Here is a 17,205-nt window from a genome sequence, read left to right as displayed (position 1 = left end):
GCTCCTGCCATGTCAATCAAGAAGTCTGCAGTGGGGGAACATGGAGAAATTACTCCCTGGTATTTCTTTGGGTCTGTAGAAAGCTCTTACAATTCTCCAGCCGTGACCCATTTTAATGCAGAAATCAATGCACCAAAATGTTTTACAGTGTATGAAAACAATGCATGATTTCTGTTATTTTTCACAGAAATATCTACAACTTGCAAAGTTTGCAGGGTTCACTTATTCTGATCATCAGGGTACATCAGACACTTTCCATGCTTAATTCTTGTTTTCCTGGACAGAAAATGGGCAAACGAGAAATAGAAACCTGCAGAAAAACCTCTACTCCAGGGCTTTGCAATATGAAGGAAATCTCAGAAGATGGAATTCAGCCCGCATAAGGTTCATCTCAATTAATTCAGGTGTCTACAATGCAAATATCTTTACATGAACTATGTGGCTCTGGTCCCGATCACAGTCAACAGAGATCTAGACCGTATATTCAGCGTGATGGTGAGGCATCTCTTTGAGCTGTAGGTATCTGTGGCTTCACTCAGTTGCTTAAATGGAAGTATCTGGTGTCATTTGAGATGCCTCTGCCTACAATGGCCTTTCCAGAACTGTGTGGGCGTCTTGTAGTTCAATAATTCACAGGGGATGGGATTAATTTGCCCACATAAGTGTTTCTAAAGCCGTTTCTGATACCCTGCGGTACCTGAGACATGTATGGGACTGGCGGGTACGCAGTTAGGGCACAGACCCTATGGGAGACTGAGGCCCTTCTGCAACAGCAGCTGAAGGCCAGGTGGGGTCATCTGCTGCATCTCTGTTGGGTTTCGAATGCAAACAATGCCCACCCTACCGCCCAGGGACCAAATCTAGGTTTCTACCTTAGGGAAGCTGAACTGCTCCCCTGGCTGCACTGGCTGTAGTGAGTAGATCAATATGTTGGTAAACTTCTGTCGGAAACTTCTTCCCCAGGTGGCCACACAAACATGAACTGGGACTGGTGGGGTCTTGTGGCTTTTGTGAACTGAAGAGAATTGGCAGGACTAGAGTCTGATCTGGGCAGAGTGAGTAGACAGACCTCTGCACAGCTTCTCGTGGAGACGCATCCCTTCTCTACTACCAGCTTTGACCAGAACTGAGTTTCCTGGAAGGTGGCACTGCAGGGAAAAATGCAGTTATCCAGGCTGTCCCTGAAACAGTGAAATGCGAAAATACCTCACCAGCTTGGTCAGGAGCAGCTCAGGGGTCCTGTCACAGACAATGTTCTCAAAGTATCCTTTTTGATGGGACGAATGAGATTTGCTTCCCATTATCCAAAAAGCACAAATTGCCATTACTGTGATAATCACGCTATTGCAGTGATGGATTTGTTACTGCAATAACTACTGTGGCATTGCCTCAAACCTGGAATCAGAAAGCAGGCTCTCATTCAGGTAGGACCTGGAATGCACAGTGTGGTGTACAGACACAAAGCTCAGCCCTTCTCCGTGCCCCCTCCAGCCCCTCCAGGATCCCCAACTGTTTTCACTTGCTGAAGCCACAGTGGAGACAGCAGCGTAATGGGGGTGGCCAGCCTTCTGTGTAGAATTCATGTTGTGCTTCAAAGCTGCTTGTGCACTGCCAGTAATGGATGTGCCGTGATTTGGGAGCAGCTGGGCAGGATAAAGCACAAACGCACTTCCAGCAAAGCCACCCAGGGAACGGAGGAGTGCAGAGAGGCAGGCACTGGGGGGTCAGCCTGACAGCGATGTCGGGAAAAGCGGGTCGAAAGGGGTTTGAACAGTAACTTATCAGGATGATGTAGTGAGTAAACCAAAGAGATTTATGATTCAACTGATATTTATTTGAAATGCCAACATAGATCCCCTTTTCAAATATATTGTGGTTTGGTGGGTGGTTGTCTTGTTACAGAGGATGATTTTTTTTGGAAAAAAAAAAAAAGAAAAATCTAGGGAATGTGGAAGCGACCGTGTCTCAGAGAGTGACCTCCTGATTTAGCAAAATGACATAACCAAGTGCAGATCTGAAAATCGTTAACTCTGTTTTGCTTTGAAGGGTGCTTATTTAAATCAAAGTAAGGCTGGGATTAGAAAAGCTTCAAATGGATACCCTTATCTGAGTTATTTTAATAGGAATCTGGCATTCAGGTCCCTAAAATGGTCTGGAAAATCTCAGCCATGAGGATGTACTTACAGACACCTAGTGCTATCCCAGACTGTGTGTGTGTGTGTGTGGTTTTGTTTTCTTTTTTTTCTTTTCCCCTGCTCGTTAGATGCATTCTGCTATAAACAATACTGGTCCTTTGCACCTTCCCAGGAGAAGACCAGCGTGCGATCTGAGGCGTGAATTCTCCCCTGCGCCAGCTGACATGTTGATGGTCAACCTCCCGTACAGCTCCATCCTCGTGTCTAAATATAAATCCGTGCTTGCCTTTTAATGAACTGCAGCACTACAAAGGCCAGCGGTGCCGTCCAGCCCGAAAGAGAAACCCTCTGCAGCAAGTGAGCTGGGAAGGTGAGTGTCAGCATGGCCCTGGGGAGGAGAAAACCCATCGATGGGACCTGGGTCGTAACCCAACCTCCCCCTTGTACGTACACGAATGCACACGCACACCAAAAATGTTTGACCCAGCGCCAGCCCCAGACCTAAAACCCCCAAACTCCCTTTCCATTTAAGTGCTAATTCGTAACAATGCCGTATCCGATGGCTCTAAAATAGCCGGGTAAATGTCTTGTCCTTTTATAGCAGTGGCCCTATTGTAAGCTCTGACATGTGACGGGTCTAAGAGTGACACAATGTGTGACTTCAAGAGACCGGACAGGGATAAAGACCTGTGCGCGCTGGTGATTTATCCTGTCTTCCCTGTCTGTCTGTCTGTCTCCTTCTCTCTCTTTCTAAAGCAGCCCACCGGCAAACCAACATGCCTCCAAAGAAGCCTGAACCTAAGAAGGCAGAACCTAAGAAGGAAGAACCCAAACCAGCGCCTAAACCAGCAGAACCAGAACCCAAAAAAGAAGTTGAATTTAACCCAGCTTCTATCAAAGTACGTATCTTTTAACCTGGCATTGGAAGAAGCAATTGGGGTCTGGTGGGGCTTGGGTCTGGTGGTGGTGTATTCAATGCTGAGAGATGCCATTCTCCAAAAGTAGCTCTTGGTTTTGAGCAAAAAGTGAGCAGCAAAGGCAATTGCCACAGACAGAATAAGAAGGAGTCAAATTACAAGGAATTTGGTTTGGGGCTAGTCTTTAAAGTAATGACACCAGAGTTAGTGCCATGCTCTGAGAAGAACTTCCAGTGTGACCTTGGGCAAGTGGTACGTGGTGGGATCCAGCTCTCTGCTAACATCTCTGTACTTAACATTCCTGCACTGTAAAAGGAGGAGGGGGCAATTGCAATAACTTCTCTTCAAGGGCACAGATAGCTTCAGCCAGGATACCATGACATTGCGGTAATATTCAGCTGGGATACTATGACATTGTGGTATGAAGGGCAGCTAAGTCCAGCAGCAAGATGAGTTGTAATTAAAAAAAACCCCAACCCCCAAACTGGTACCACTTAAAAAATAGACAGGCATCTTTTTAGCCAACACAATTTCAGGATCATAAATACATTTTCATCCAAACAGGACTTGAAATCAATTCATTTCTGCATTTTTCTTTTAAACTTACTCACTCTGCACTCTTATTCATGCAAATTCTCATTTTTCCCTCCAGCACAACTTGCAATTATGGACTCTTATCATGTTTTTAAAAGTGCTAAAAAATATTGAGTTCCTAAAAAATAAGTAAATCCAGTACTCCCATGATAACATCTCTTCATCTTCACAGAGACTATTCCATTATCTACTATACAGAAAATTGGAGTAGGGCAAGCATTGGTAGATGCATGGTTTGGGTCTGGTGGGGATATTTTATCCAAAACTTATAGCAAAGGGAGATGATATCCTCTAGAGAAGTTTTCCTGGGAATTTTTCAATTAAATGTTTTTCATCAAAAATGCTTTTGTCAAAATTGAAACTATTTGTGCAGAGGGTCTGGGTCTGGCAAATATACTGCTTCCTGCTTCATAAAGCTAGCTCTGGTGGAGCTCAAGCCATCTGGTGTAGATCAGAATACGTCCCTAGATCATTGTACAACATTCAAAAAAAATGCTTTAATGAGTTTTGAAATTCTCCAAACATTCCATTTCTGCATTCCAGGATGAAACTGTTTCTTGTTTTCATGCAGAAGATAATCTGTAGTTAAAAAAGGCAAGGAAAACAACTTGTATCAAAACAAAATGTTAAAAATTATCAAAATGCATCTTTTGATGGGAATGTCTCAAATTATCAATATTTATTCTCAGACCTTATTGCACAATTTTGTGTTTGGAATTTTTTAACTTTTTTTTTTAGACACTCAAAAGTCTCAGAACTAAAACATTTCTGTGGTAGAGAAAAGTACTTCTTGTTTCAATTTTCCTGACTGTTATAGTCTGCTGCCATGATAATGGTTTAAAAGAGCCTTATTTTGCACTCCAGAATCCCATTTTCTTTCTCTTGCTGCTTCACGGTCTCAGTCTGTATTGGGTCTCTATTGGGATCTCAGTTACAGTGGCCTAAATGTGAGACACATCCCCTTAAGTAAATGCAGTTATTCTAAAGTTTATAGTGTTATTCACATATACATTCCCATAGGATTTGATCCAATACTTAGGAATTTTCAAAGTAGATTGGGTGCAATTGAATGTCATTTGCAACTCATAGAAAAGAGTTTGGGTTTTTTTGTTTGTTTGTTTCTTTGTTTTTCTGTAAGAGTTTGGCTGAGTCCACGAGGGGTTTTTTTAAAGAAAATGTTTCTCTGGAATGGTGCCTGAACCTCTTTACTTTGGGGAACAGATTGTCCCAAAGAGATCTTATAGCAAGAAGACTGTCTTTTCCATATATCTAATTCATTTCCACCTGAATGCTGTCTTTTAGCAGGGGGGGAACATTTTGCCAGAAATTTATTCTGCTCTCCTGAAAAATAGTAAGGCTGATGCAAACCAGGATTTGTCTTTTATTGTTATAGACACAGAAAATGGGGCTGGCTCATCTAGCTTTAACCATTGGCAAGTTGATCATTGATCTTAAACAGATCGTCTATAATCAGCAGAAAGAAACTCTCTAGAGGTTTATCCCTTGCAGCGGTGCAAAACACCTATATCAGGATGGATTGAATCACCCTTGGGAGATGCTGGTCCGTTGACAAAGGGATATTTGGGTGCCAACATTTCAGCTGCTAAAGTTAGCTGAGATGACGTGTGCTTAGACTCCAGTGAGTCCTGGGTACAAAAAGGCCACGCAGAGACAGCTGGCGTTGTGTGAGGACCTGGATGGGACACAGCTTACCATATGGAGATATCTTTAATAACCGCACCTTCCCTTGTCGTCACTTGATATGCTTATTGTAGCAGCATGCAGTAATACAGGTGCCTGGGGAAAAACAGTCACCGTTTATTTTTGTGGAGTACTGTGATCCTGAAGCCATGTGAAACCCGTTCTCCCTGAAAGCCCTGCAGGCTTCTGAACACCTGCAGGGATCCTAAAAAATAAAAGTTTCTTCCCTTTTTCTGCAAGAAAACATCTAAGAGCATCCGGGATGGGATTCAGCCACAAGGGAAATAAAGCAGGCATCGTGCCGGTAAAGATGAGATCCTGCCGGACTTGTCTGTCTGCTCAGTTCCAGAGCTCCGAGCAGTGCGATGGCAGGGTTGCAGCTGGGCAGATGTGCAGGGGGACACGGGCGAACATCTGCCGCGGAATTAAGCAGGGCTGAGCAGAGCTTGGGGTGGCTGCTGTCTGCGGGGAGGGAAGCAAAGGTCTCTTGGGGGAGATGGATTGATTTTCGTGGGGGAAAAAAATCCCATTTTGACAACAAATAAGTGCCCTGCTAGGTGGGATCGTCACAGTAGTTTTTGGTGCCTTGCTGGAGAATTTATTCTGGGCTGAAGTGACTGAAATGATTATTTCAGAGTGAGCTTGGAGGTGGGGGAAATGTATATGAGTTAATAGTGGACATACCTGTGAGAAGTGCTTAGAAGGGGGAATGAAAAAGCAGGAGACACTTTGAGGGTAAAAAGGATTTTGTTTGTTGGGTAAATGTGTTGCCTTAGTCTGCATGAGAGAAAAAAATGCTCTATTAAACATGTGGCTGTATTAAAGAAATTCAGTTTATGGGAGTAATGAATGTGTGTACAAGAGAGGATAAAGCAGCATGTGACACCTTTGTGCCTACGTGTGTGAGACAGAGGTTTCGTAGTCACGGTTTTGAGGAGTTTCTGTGTGCAATCAGTAGCCGTGGGGTGTGTGCCCTGACTTCTTGAAGTTTTGTAGCTGTGTGAGGGCTTTTGAATGTACCTTTTATTCAGGAAGAGGAATTTAGCTATATCCCTGACTTCTGTAAGAAAGGGGGGGGTAGGGGTGAAGGGTTTTGCAGGCAAAAAGGCTTCTTTGTGAATAAGGAATCTGAGGTGTTGGCCCACTTGAGAGAGATTTTGAGTGTGCAAATCAAGTATTTTATTTGGATGTGTGAGGGAAACGGGGGATGAGCTCACAGGCCCACATCTCTTCTGGCGTGGGAGGCGCAGCAGCAGGTAACCTGTAGCTGGCTGGTGGCAGGAGTGTAAGGTCCTTTGCAACCCAGACCCATGGAAAGCGTCCTACGACAGGTTTTGCTTAGGAAAGAGGGTTTTTTCTTGCCAGAAGAAGCCATCTTCTAGGCCAAGGTTAGGACATCCCAGTGCAGGCATGAGTCAAATCTCAGCGTATTGAAGAACCCCTTCCCTCTGGTGCAGAGACAACAGGAGCAGGTTCCTTCAAAGCGATTCCCCACTCTGTCTCCCCTCTGCTTTGCACCAGAAAAACACAGCGATGTCAACAGTGCATCAGGTAGAAGGTGGTGCAGAGCTGTGCCTGAGCCACCCCCACAGGGCAGCACAGTACTCGGGGTGGGGACCATTTCTTTGAGTCCCTGAGTAGAGAGATGGTGACCTGGGACATACTAAAGACATCCAGACTACTAAGGGCTTGTCTGATTCAGAAAAAGCCTGTCTGGATATCCCATGCAGTGTGCACATACCATATCCAGCTTGGAAGAAGAAATCACATTATGTTTTAGTAAGAGGTGGGGGGGATGCAGGTCTTTGCCCCCTTTGAAACCTGTCAGGATGTTACATCTCATTGACGGTTTGGCCAAGTCTTCAGGCATCAAGACAGCTGAAGGTGGCCACCATAGGCGTTCAACCTCCCAACACCCTCTCATCTTTCTCTCTCCAACCTATTTTTTCCCTTGGTTTCCTTCCTTCCAGGTGCTACACGTTTCCATTGTCATCACCATTATTATTATTGGCCTACAGTGCATCTCAGTAGAAATACTTTGAGAGCAATTTCCCTCCTGTGCTCACATATTTGAAGGTTTCTGAAGTGGGCAGACACCTGCCAGGCTAAACCAAGCCCATGCTGGGCCTCCTTCACTCTCAGTGGTTTTTTCCTGAGCCTTTCAAGCACAGAGAAATTTGAGTAGTGAGTCTTGAGGAGGCCCCAGGCAAAAAGACTGAAAGTTTAGCGAAGACAAGAGACACCATTGCAAGCTTGTGGGAGTCAGTAGGAAATGTTTCCTTTTGAGTTTTATGGGATTGGCCTCTGACTCACCATTCTTGCTATGGACCAGTGCTCTGGCAAGGTGTGAGAACTTTTGTAAGCTTATTGTGATTTATTTTTAATTTAGCGAGCAGCGAATGCCTCTTAGGTATGTGCTCAAAAATTGCAAAGATCTGGCAAAAAATCTTCAGATGCATTGAGACAACTCCCTTTTCAGCATAATAATGGTACAAAGTCCTGTAACTCCGGAGGAAGATTTCAGATGCCACCTATTTTAAATATCAGATATCTTTCTTAGGATGGGATGAATAAAATTGAAAGTGGAAAAAGTCCAGTCTGGCTTCTACAGAGGGAACCTAGACATTTAGTTTACATAAGATGTCTATCTCAGCTGGTTATAGTAAAGAAAAGGAGCTCCACCCTGAAACCTTTGGCTGCACAAGTTCAAGTTACTATCTCAAGCACATGGTCTTAGTAGACAATCCAAAAAAGTGCAGAGGGTGACTGGAGGTTTGGATTGCATTATTAAAAAGTTTCCACAACTAATTAACATGTGATCCACTTCGCTCTTGCACAAGATAATGTACCAAAGTGCCCCGATTCCCTTGTGATGGGCACAGGAGAAGAACCAGAAAAGAATAAAAGAGGAGAAATTCCGCTCAAACCCCAGATAACCGGAGTCCTCTGCCCTGCTCAGCCTACACCAAATGGAAAGATGAGGATGAGTGAAGAAGGCCAAAGGCTCCTGCATGACCTATTAGCATTTCATGTCACTGAGCGTGGTGAGTACTTGTTTTACAGAGTTTAAGGCTGTTTAGTCACCTAATCTGACATCCCATATGCAGATTTTGACTCACATGAGCTCTGCTGAGCCCAAAGATTTTGGTTAGGGAAAAGCATTTTGGGCTCAATGACAAAGAAAGAAAGAAAGGAACTAAAAAAGTGGGATTCACGTGCGGTATTTCAGGCATCTACAAGTTAGATCCTCAAGCCTGAGCTAGTCTCTTCAGGCTCCCAGTACAGCTGCTAAAGAGAAACAGGCACTTCGGAAGTTCATTCATTTCACCCAAAGATGAGCACCTAAGGTAGATCGAATAAAGCAGTGGTAGAGAAGAGGGACCACTGAAGTGTAGGCACACTGGAGCCATGACCTGGATGCAGCGAAGACCCCTGGTAGCTCATTTTTGTGCCCCAGCTAATGAGAACTGCAAGTACTTGGTGCTTACCAGTAGAGCCCTGCCAGAGCTGGGCTGTGCCTGGATGCAAACCAGTAGAACTATCTGGTTTGTACGGTGCTGTATAGATTTGGATTTCTACCAGTCTGGGGACTTTTCCACAGTACAGACATTGGCTGCTGAGTGTTAGCAGTTCTGCTCGAGGCCCTACTCTAAAAGAAATGATGGACCTACTCCAAAATCCTGGCTCTGGGCTGACCATGGAGGAGAACAGATCTGCAGGATCCCGAACCCGAGCAATCTCTACCACGTCTGAAAAAAAATCCTGCATCTTCCCAATCCATCAACCCCATGAAGCCGGGGGGCATCCAAATTCAGTAGCCTGTGGTCCTTCCTCGGAAAAAACTTGACCTGAGGATTTCAGGTCATGGTGGGCAGCAACTGCTTTGAGTGGGAGCTGGAAAAGGATCATCCTTCTGGAGGGATCCCCCTCCAAATTCATGGCAGCTCAAGTCCGCAGCATAGCACTTTCCCTTTATAAATGGTGCTTTTTTGTACCCGGTCTCACGCTCTCTGCGTAGCAGAGATAAGCATAATTACCATGCCATTCTAAAGGCAGCTCTGCTCTTTTCTTCTTTATTTATCACACTCCATGTCACTCTGGAAGCACAGGGCATTCCCAGCCAGGCTGGCCATTGCGGGGCAGCTTTTAATAGCAGAGAGAGCACCTTTGTCCCTCCTGTCCCTTCCTTCGGAGCAGATGGCCCCAGGCTGACATAAATTTGGCAGCTTGCTTGACAGAAATAAATCAGTGCCTGAAAGTGTGAAGGGATTTCAGCGTTAGGAAACAGCCTGTAGCCTTGACCCAGTGAAACGTTTCATCAGAAGAGGGGTGGGATGGCTCAAGTCCCCGGGGCTGTAGCATCCCCAAAAGAGATAATCCCCAAGAGATACAGGCCAGGATGCAGAGCGACGAAGAAAGAGTAAGATGTTGAGCAAGCATGCATTAAAACACAGCAAAAGGGTTTCTTTGTGGTATATTCCACTCATTCTTAGGGCCAAAACCGAACAGCACTGGAAATTGAAGGAGCTTTCCAGATGAATTTTCTGGGCCAACGAAAGTCTGGCTATCTTTGTATATTGCTCTTGTTCGCAGGGCTGGGTGACGTTTCTCGTAAAAATACTTTTCGGGGAGACTTGAAAAGTGCAGTTTGGTGGTACCAGAATGTTTTGCAAATACACACAGATTTTGCAAAGGGTTTTCCAAAGAAATCTGAAAAGGATAAAGAAAATTACCAGTTTCAGGTTTTTTTAGTTAATTCCCTGTTTAGATTCTTTTTGATCTGAAGCAGCTATTAATTTTGGAGGGTTCTTTCTTTCTTATATTAAAAAATACCCAGAAATTTTTAATGGTTGAAATTACTTCAATTTGGGCAAAAGAGAACATTTTGACCTATCTGGAACAATTTTTCTGCCTCATTTCCAACTAAAACTGTCATCAAGTAAAACACAAAACCCAAACTTGTTTTCATTCTTAATCAAAATGACTTTTCCCTTGAAAATTTGGAAATTGCTCAGTGGCACCCTAAAATATGTAGTAGGAAGATTTAACAAAAAAAAAAAAAAAAATTTCTGGGCAGTTTCCTCTTCCAAGTCTCTGTCATGCAGTTGCCAAAAAATAACTTTTCTGCAATGTCTGATGTCTGTGGCACAGGGATGTGCAAAACCAAACCTGTAAACAGCTCAGCTTGGTCTGAGGGAAGTAGAGAGGAAAACCTGTCAAGTTTCATATGTTCTTCTTTATTTGAAATAACTCAGAGTTGCAGCATTACTGAATCCTCAGGCCTTGAAAGTAAAATGTGTGGCTTTCTGAGTCTGTATCTGGATTGCTGAGAGGCAGGAATGCAGCGTGATTTTCTGAACGTGGCTTTCCTTAATCGCTTATGGAAAGGAGATGATTTCTGTAGAGGGTCTTAAATACCATTAACTTTATTTCCCTAATACAGAAGACAAGGCTGTGGCATTGGGTAAACCTTGCCCAAGGGTAGCCCAGCTTTACTGACTCATTTGAAATCATCTAAAGTAAGATTTTCTGCAAGCATGTGTAGGGGATTTTTTCATCTCCCTCTACATTTCTTCTTGTACACCTGCATATTTCACATCTTTTTTCTGTTTCCCCTGACATTTATACACCCCTTGTCTCCGCAGTATTTCCCAGCCTGCTTTCACTTCTGCGCGAAGCACAGAAATTGTGCAAATTGTGCAAAGCAAAGAACTATGCAAAAGCAAAGAGTTGGTTTGAAAGCATTTGCACTGCTCTCAGCAGGGTGATTTCAATGCCGTTATTATTTTCCCGGTTCATTTTCTCTTTTCAGTTGTTATCTCAGACAAACTAGGACACAAGAGGTTGTTTATTTCTGCTTTGCCACCAAATGAACTTTGCAGCTTTTTGAAAAGAGGGGGGATGAAAGAATAACAAATAAGGCCTGTTTTGACAGTTTCTGGGGTTTTCAAGTGGCTCTGCAGCAGGTCCTGACCTAGAAAGCCCTTACGGCAATACATCCTGCCATGATCTTCTGAGATCTCAGCCAACATGTTTGTCTGCTTCTCCAGCATGTGGTGGGGATGTAGCCTCTGTAGGCTTGTTTGCACATCTGTAGTTGCGTGTAAGGTAGGTTTTCTTTGATTTATAGATGGGGAAGTAATCAACATATCTGTGCGGAGATCTCGTGCTATGGGGGTGTGTGCCCAAGGTGGGAAGCGAGTGAGAGCTGCCCAACCTGCAGCCTTACTGTCATCCCTTCAGCCGGTGCCTCCCAGCCTTGCTTTTTCCTTTTTCTCTCTCCAGTCTGCCCCTTGAAGAGCAGGGAGTTATTAAAAGCACACTCTGGATATGGAGCAGCTCTGTAATAAGCTCTGCATTTCTCACATAGCTGCTAAACCTCAATCAATATGGTTTTAATCGCCATTTGTGTAACGTGCAATAACTATTAAATTTAAATTAAATGCACAGCTCAGAGCATGCAGAAGGCCCTGGCCAAAGTGCTAACTTTTCCCAGGTTGCTGGAAAGCTGGACTGTAGAGACAGAGTATTTATTCCTCTCGTAAACCAGTTAAATCTTCACTTGGAGAAGGGGAAAAAATGTTGAGAGTAGCTATAGGAGGGATGGGGGCGGAGAAGAACAGTGGCTCTTAATAGAAACAGAAACTTTTCTGGGTTTCCCCTAACTTTTGCAAAGAGGTTAGTGTTCAGGCAGAGGTGACTGGGTGTACTTTTCCCCGGTGTCTGTGCTGACAGGATGGAAAAAGGCGTTAGTGGGTGTGGAGCAGAGCCACATAGGTTGTGAGCTGATGAGGACATGACTCAGAGCCAGATGATGATGTGCTGCCTGCCCTCCTGGTCCTGCACCCCATCTCTTCCCAGGGGCAGGCTGGCTACCAAACTGTCACCAAGTCCTTGCCGTGCTGGCCAAGGGCAATGCATCTCCATATGAGATGCATTCTCAGGTGAAAGAGCCCTTCAGCTTCGCTGTGCAAGCCCCGATGGTGACCTTGGGAGCAGTTGCCTTGGGTAAAGACCTATCTCTGCACTTACGTGCTGCAGAAGCAAACTGGAGACAGTGATAATTATTGCTCTGAGAGGGGCTTTCATGAAGGGTTTTGATGTGTTAGAAGAGTAGGGCTGATATAAATACCTAAAAGCTGCTATGGAGCGGTTCCCCTTGGCAGCAGGAAAAGGCAGAGTGTATCTACAGCGATTTTCAGGCAGAGGCGTGCGGTGGGTACCTGCTCTGGACTGGCCAAAAGCGGGGTAACCAATTTGCTTTGCACCAAGACGAGGAGCATGGGAAGAGCTCCTGCTGCCTCTCTATGCACGTGGCTCCAGCCCAAGAGACCTGCCCGCCTCGCTGCACAGGCTCTGGGACTTGGAGTCTGAAACCATCCCAGCCTCTCCTACAGCTGTCGTGGCTCTGAACAGTCTCACAGTATAGAGCTTTCTGACGTTAGACTAGTAGTGAGCTTCTCCACCTCCACCTTCTTTCCTCCCCCAGCCCAGGGACTGATCTGTTTGCTTAGACTTCGTTGTAAGGTTCCCAAGTGACAAAAGGGTTGGTTAAAGCCTGGGTATTATTAAAACCAGCAAGAACAAAGCAACATCAAAGCGTATTTCCTAACAATATTTCATATATATATGTACAAAATTATCATATGCTGGCCAGAGTAAAGAAGTGGAAAGAAATATGGGAAAGGAAATGGATGTAATGTTAGTAGAGGGGCAATGCCAATGTAATCCCCAGAATATTGTTTTTTTTCTCTCCTAAGCAAATTTCCTTCTTGAGTTTAATTTCATGTCTCATTGTCTGCACACATCTTACATGGCATTGTTCCCTTCCCTGTCCTATCTGCAATCTGAATCCCAAAAAAGCAGACAGGCAGAGCGGGACTCACCTAAATTTAAACTGAAATCATCACGCTATGCTCAGAGTATGCGGTCAGCCTGCAGCCCAGCTCTCTTTGACGAGATAGCTGCTTCCCAGAATCCCAGCCATAGCCAGGGAACTGGGTGTTACTGACACTAATAACGGGGATCAGGACAGCTTTAGCGGCTTTTGCTCGTGAATGCTGTCCACGTCACAGACTAATTCCCAGCAGGGGGTCAATTATCACAGCCCCTGCCAATCACGCATTCATCCATGCTGATTTACCCCAGCTGAATACTTGCATCCTATTTTTTCCAAATATCTGTGCTCTAGATCCAAAAGATGCTAGCCTCTAGATTTAAAAGGATCAGTGCAGATTTAGACCAGTCCTTTATAAACCATCCACTCTCATTTCTGGTTTCTCTGACTGCCTTGGGGGTTAATGACTGTGTATGGTTGTCAATGTGAGTTGTGCATACAATATATATATTAGGAAGAAATTGTTCCCTGTGAGGGTGGTGAGGCACTGGAGCAGGTTGCCCAGAGAGGCTGTGGCTGCCCCATCCCTGGCAGTGTTCAAGGCCAGGTTGGATGGGGCTTTGAGCAACCTGGTCTAGTTGAAGGTGTCCCTGCCCACGGCAGGGGGGTTGGAACTAGATGATCCTTAAGGTGCCTTCCAACCCAAACCATTCTAGGACTCCATAATATACATATATATATGTAGTAAGTGTGTGTGTATGTATATATAGTATGTGCATGTGTGCATAGACATGCATGTAGGAAAGAAATGTAAGTGCATTTATGTATATTCATATGTATATATGAATCAATACACACATATACACAGACATATATATAGATGAGCAAACATTTACACCCATGTATACCCCTATAAAGTTTTTCTTTATCCAAATGCCCGGTGCATGTGTAAGCACACACCATACCCATGCAAGGCGCCTGGCTGGCCAACCTGGGGACCAGTGCCCCCTTGCCAGCCCTCCGCTGGGTGCAGGAGAGCCGAACCATGCAGCCCGTCCTGCCGGGATCGTGCTGGGAATGAAGGAAAGTGGTCCTCAGCCCGTGACCTAGCCAGAGCCTGCCCAGCCTCCAGTATGTAAAAACTGCTCTGCTCCAACAAAAATTACGCATCCAAAACCCAGAATAGAAACAGTGACAATCTATCATTTGTGTTTTCTGGGAGGCAGTGGAACATCGCAGCCACTGGGCAGATGTGACTGAAAAATCTCCTGCAAGAAGTCTGCTGCTGTGAACAATCTTAGAAAAACAAACCGGTTTCTAATGCGCCCAGCCTTAATAAAGCAGCAACAGGGAGCAAGGAAATAAAAAAAGGCATCATTGAGAACCCAGCTATGGTTAAGAGCAGCCTGACAATAACTGCTGAGTGCCTGGGGGGAAAAGAAAGACAAAAAAAGAAGGAAAAAAAAAGAAGAAAAAACATAAAATGTTGATAAGGAAAATAGCTCAAACTTTTCGGTGTTTGTGGTTAGTGCTGACTAGTAGGTAACAGTCACAGCCTGGCAGGGGTAAATATGTTGTCTCTCTTTAATATAATGGTTGCAAAAAGAATTCCCCCCTGCAAAATGCACCTCCCTCTGCCCCAAAATGAAACATCATTGAATGCCATGCTGCTTGGTGACAGCATTTTATAAACACGGTGACTGAACCTGCCTCCAGCATCCTTGTGGATGATGGCAGGAGCTGGCTGTAATGAGTGCGAAGGAGTGTTGGGGACTGAGGCTGTGGGACATGCGCAGACTTTGTGGGTCTTGGGAGAAACTTGTTTTTCCGTGTCACCTTGCAGGCTCCGCTGCAAAGCCTGGAGAAAACCGTCACGGGTCAGAGCACTACTTAATATGATCAGGTTTTGGACATTGACACCATTGTAAGCGGACCAAAAACAACCCAAAACAAAACTCTGAAATGTCAGCTCCAATTGCAGTTATAGGAAACTTCAGATTTGGCTTCTTTCTACATAAATAAATAAACCTCTAAATCAAGCAAAGGACCCCAGCAGGCTGAACTGAAAAGAAAAACTCGTGGTGGTGCAGGGAGAGGGAAAGGGCTTCTCCTTTTTTTTTTTCCATTGGAATTTGAAATTTTGATAAAAGGGCAGGATTTAAAATTTCCATCCTCTTGACCAGTCTCCCAGCTGGGGCTCAGCTTTTCGGACTTGAGCTCCCTAGTGGTGCTGGGGACGGGCAGGAACATCCAGTACGGCTGTGGTTACATAGCGAGATCAGAGCACACTGTTTTTCTGCTCACAATGGATAACGTCCTGCTTCGGAAAATAATTTAAAAAAACAAATCAAAAAAACCCCCAAACCCCAGGGTACGAAATATGGCAGATACTGCTTTGTCCTCATGGATTTTCAACGGGGAAGTTTTGGCCCATTTGAAACTGGGGCTGGGTTATAGTGTGATTATTTTGGGAGCAGCATGTGCGTTGCGCCTGCCAGCTTCATGAAAGAAAAGCAGAGCTCTCCCCGTTGCCAGCACGTTATCACGGTGACTCTTTGGCAGGTTATTCCTGTTTTTTTTTTTCAAGACAGTTGCAGGGCAAGGGGTGTGACATTTTAAAGGGGTCCAGCTACTGTTTGATTTTCCCGGAGCTGCAAGTGCACAAGGATGGATGGGATTTGCTGGGGGCTGGTGGTTGGCATCATCCCATCCCTGGGAGGGTTGGGGTGGTGATGGCTGCAATGGCGATGACAGAGAAAAACAACACCTTTGGGACAGAGCTGGGAGAGTGTGATGTTTGCATCGTGTTGCTGTGTGAACCCCACGGTATGGGGTTGTGTCTGGGTATGTCTGGGAAAACCTTAATATTTTCTACCCAGGACACTGAAGCTCTTTTGCATGTGTCGCTGGGCTGCAAAACACTGTCAGACTAGACCTTGGAGGAAGAAAAGCGTGGAAGATGGTTGTGGTGGATGGACTATGCCAAGGTATTTCGTTTCTCGGGGCATCTCACTGTGTACAAGCAAAAGCTTCAGCTTCCACATCAAAAAATGACTCCTTGGTTTCCAGGAGATTTTTGCTTTGCAGCTGCCCTTCTGCTGCATCTTGCCTGAGACCCATCAAGCTCATTTCACTTCGGCCAACTTAATGTCTCACGTGGTCTCATTCACTACTAGCATGACTGACGCATCAATCAGCGGCCTAGAGGAGTTAGTTACACAACTGTGTCATCTGAGACCAAAATTAGTTCGGCTAAGGGTGGTTGTTTTTAGGCTTGGTGGGGGAATTAAAATATTAAAAGAAACCAGCTTGAATTTTCAGGAGGTTTCAGCAACACACAAAAAACCCCACAAAAATTCTTTTCTGGCAACTCAAAATGGATTTGTTCATCCCAAAAAGAATTGTTTTGGTAGGGTTGGGGGTGATCTAATGCGGGGCAGTGGGATTCTTTAAGTCAATTTTACATGAAATAAGCCACTTCAATATAAAAATATTTGAATCTAAAATAAAAAAAAAAAAAGATAAGAAAAAGCTGCCAGTATTTGCAAGACAAAACATTTGATTTTGGAAATGAAAGACAAAGGGAGAGGCTTTTATGTCAAATTTATAAGTGTAAATAATAATAATAATAATGCCTCATATTTTTTCTTATTTTAAGCTGTTTACCAAATTAAATAGTAAAATATTTAGCTATTTTTAAATAAAAAAGTGTTTCATTTTTCCTGGGCACTTTCCAACATATCATATCCACCAAATGTATTATCTGGTGACTAATTTTTCCTGTCCTGTTTCAGACCTTCCATTTTAAGACAATCATATTGCAAGGGGCACAATTGCAATGCTGTCCCATAGTTATATGCCTAATGGTGGAGTCCACCTGCCCCCATGCATGTGGGTTGAGAGATGGGCCTTTTTCCTTCTTAGCACCCACTTACCAGGAGGTTTGAGGGCCTGAATCCCCCCGAAGTGTTGCCTTGTGGTCCACAAGCTGTATCCTTGGGGTTCTTCTCCATCAAAGACC

General features: G+C 44.5%; 1 protein-coding gene across 1 annotated transcript in view; it reads left to right on the top strand.

The window, feature by feature from the left end:
* The first annotated feature begins 2,810 nt into the window (after window positions 1–2,810).
* Window positions 2,811–17,205, top strand: part of MYL3 (myosin, light chain 3, alkali; ventricular, skeletal, slow) — a 35,912-nt gene continuing 21,517 nt past the window's right edge. Inside the window, exon 1 of the mRNA XM_010561837.1 lies at window positions 2,811–3,034. Within this exon, the coding sequence (XP_010560139.1) occupies window positions 2,912–3,034 (123 nt within the window). The 5' untranslated portion in view covers window positions 2,811–2,911. The remainder of the gene's footprint in view (window positions 3,035–17,205) is intronic.

This window comes from Haliaeetus leucocephalus, unplaced genomic scaffold (genome assembly GCF_000737465.1).
Source record: "Haliaeetus leucocephalus isolate CR32 unplaced genomic scaffold, Haliaeetus_leucocephalus-4.0 Scaffold0, whole genome shotgun sequence".
Taxonomy (NCBI): domain Eukaryota; kingdom Metazoa; phylum Chordata; class Aves; order Accipitriformes; family Accipitridae; genus Haliaeetus; species Haliaeetus leucocephalus.
The sequence above is the reverse complement of the archived record's forward strand: the minus strand, read 5'-3'. Positions and strand labels throughout refer to the sequence as shown.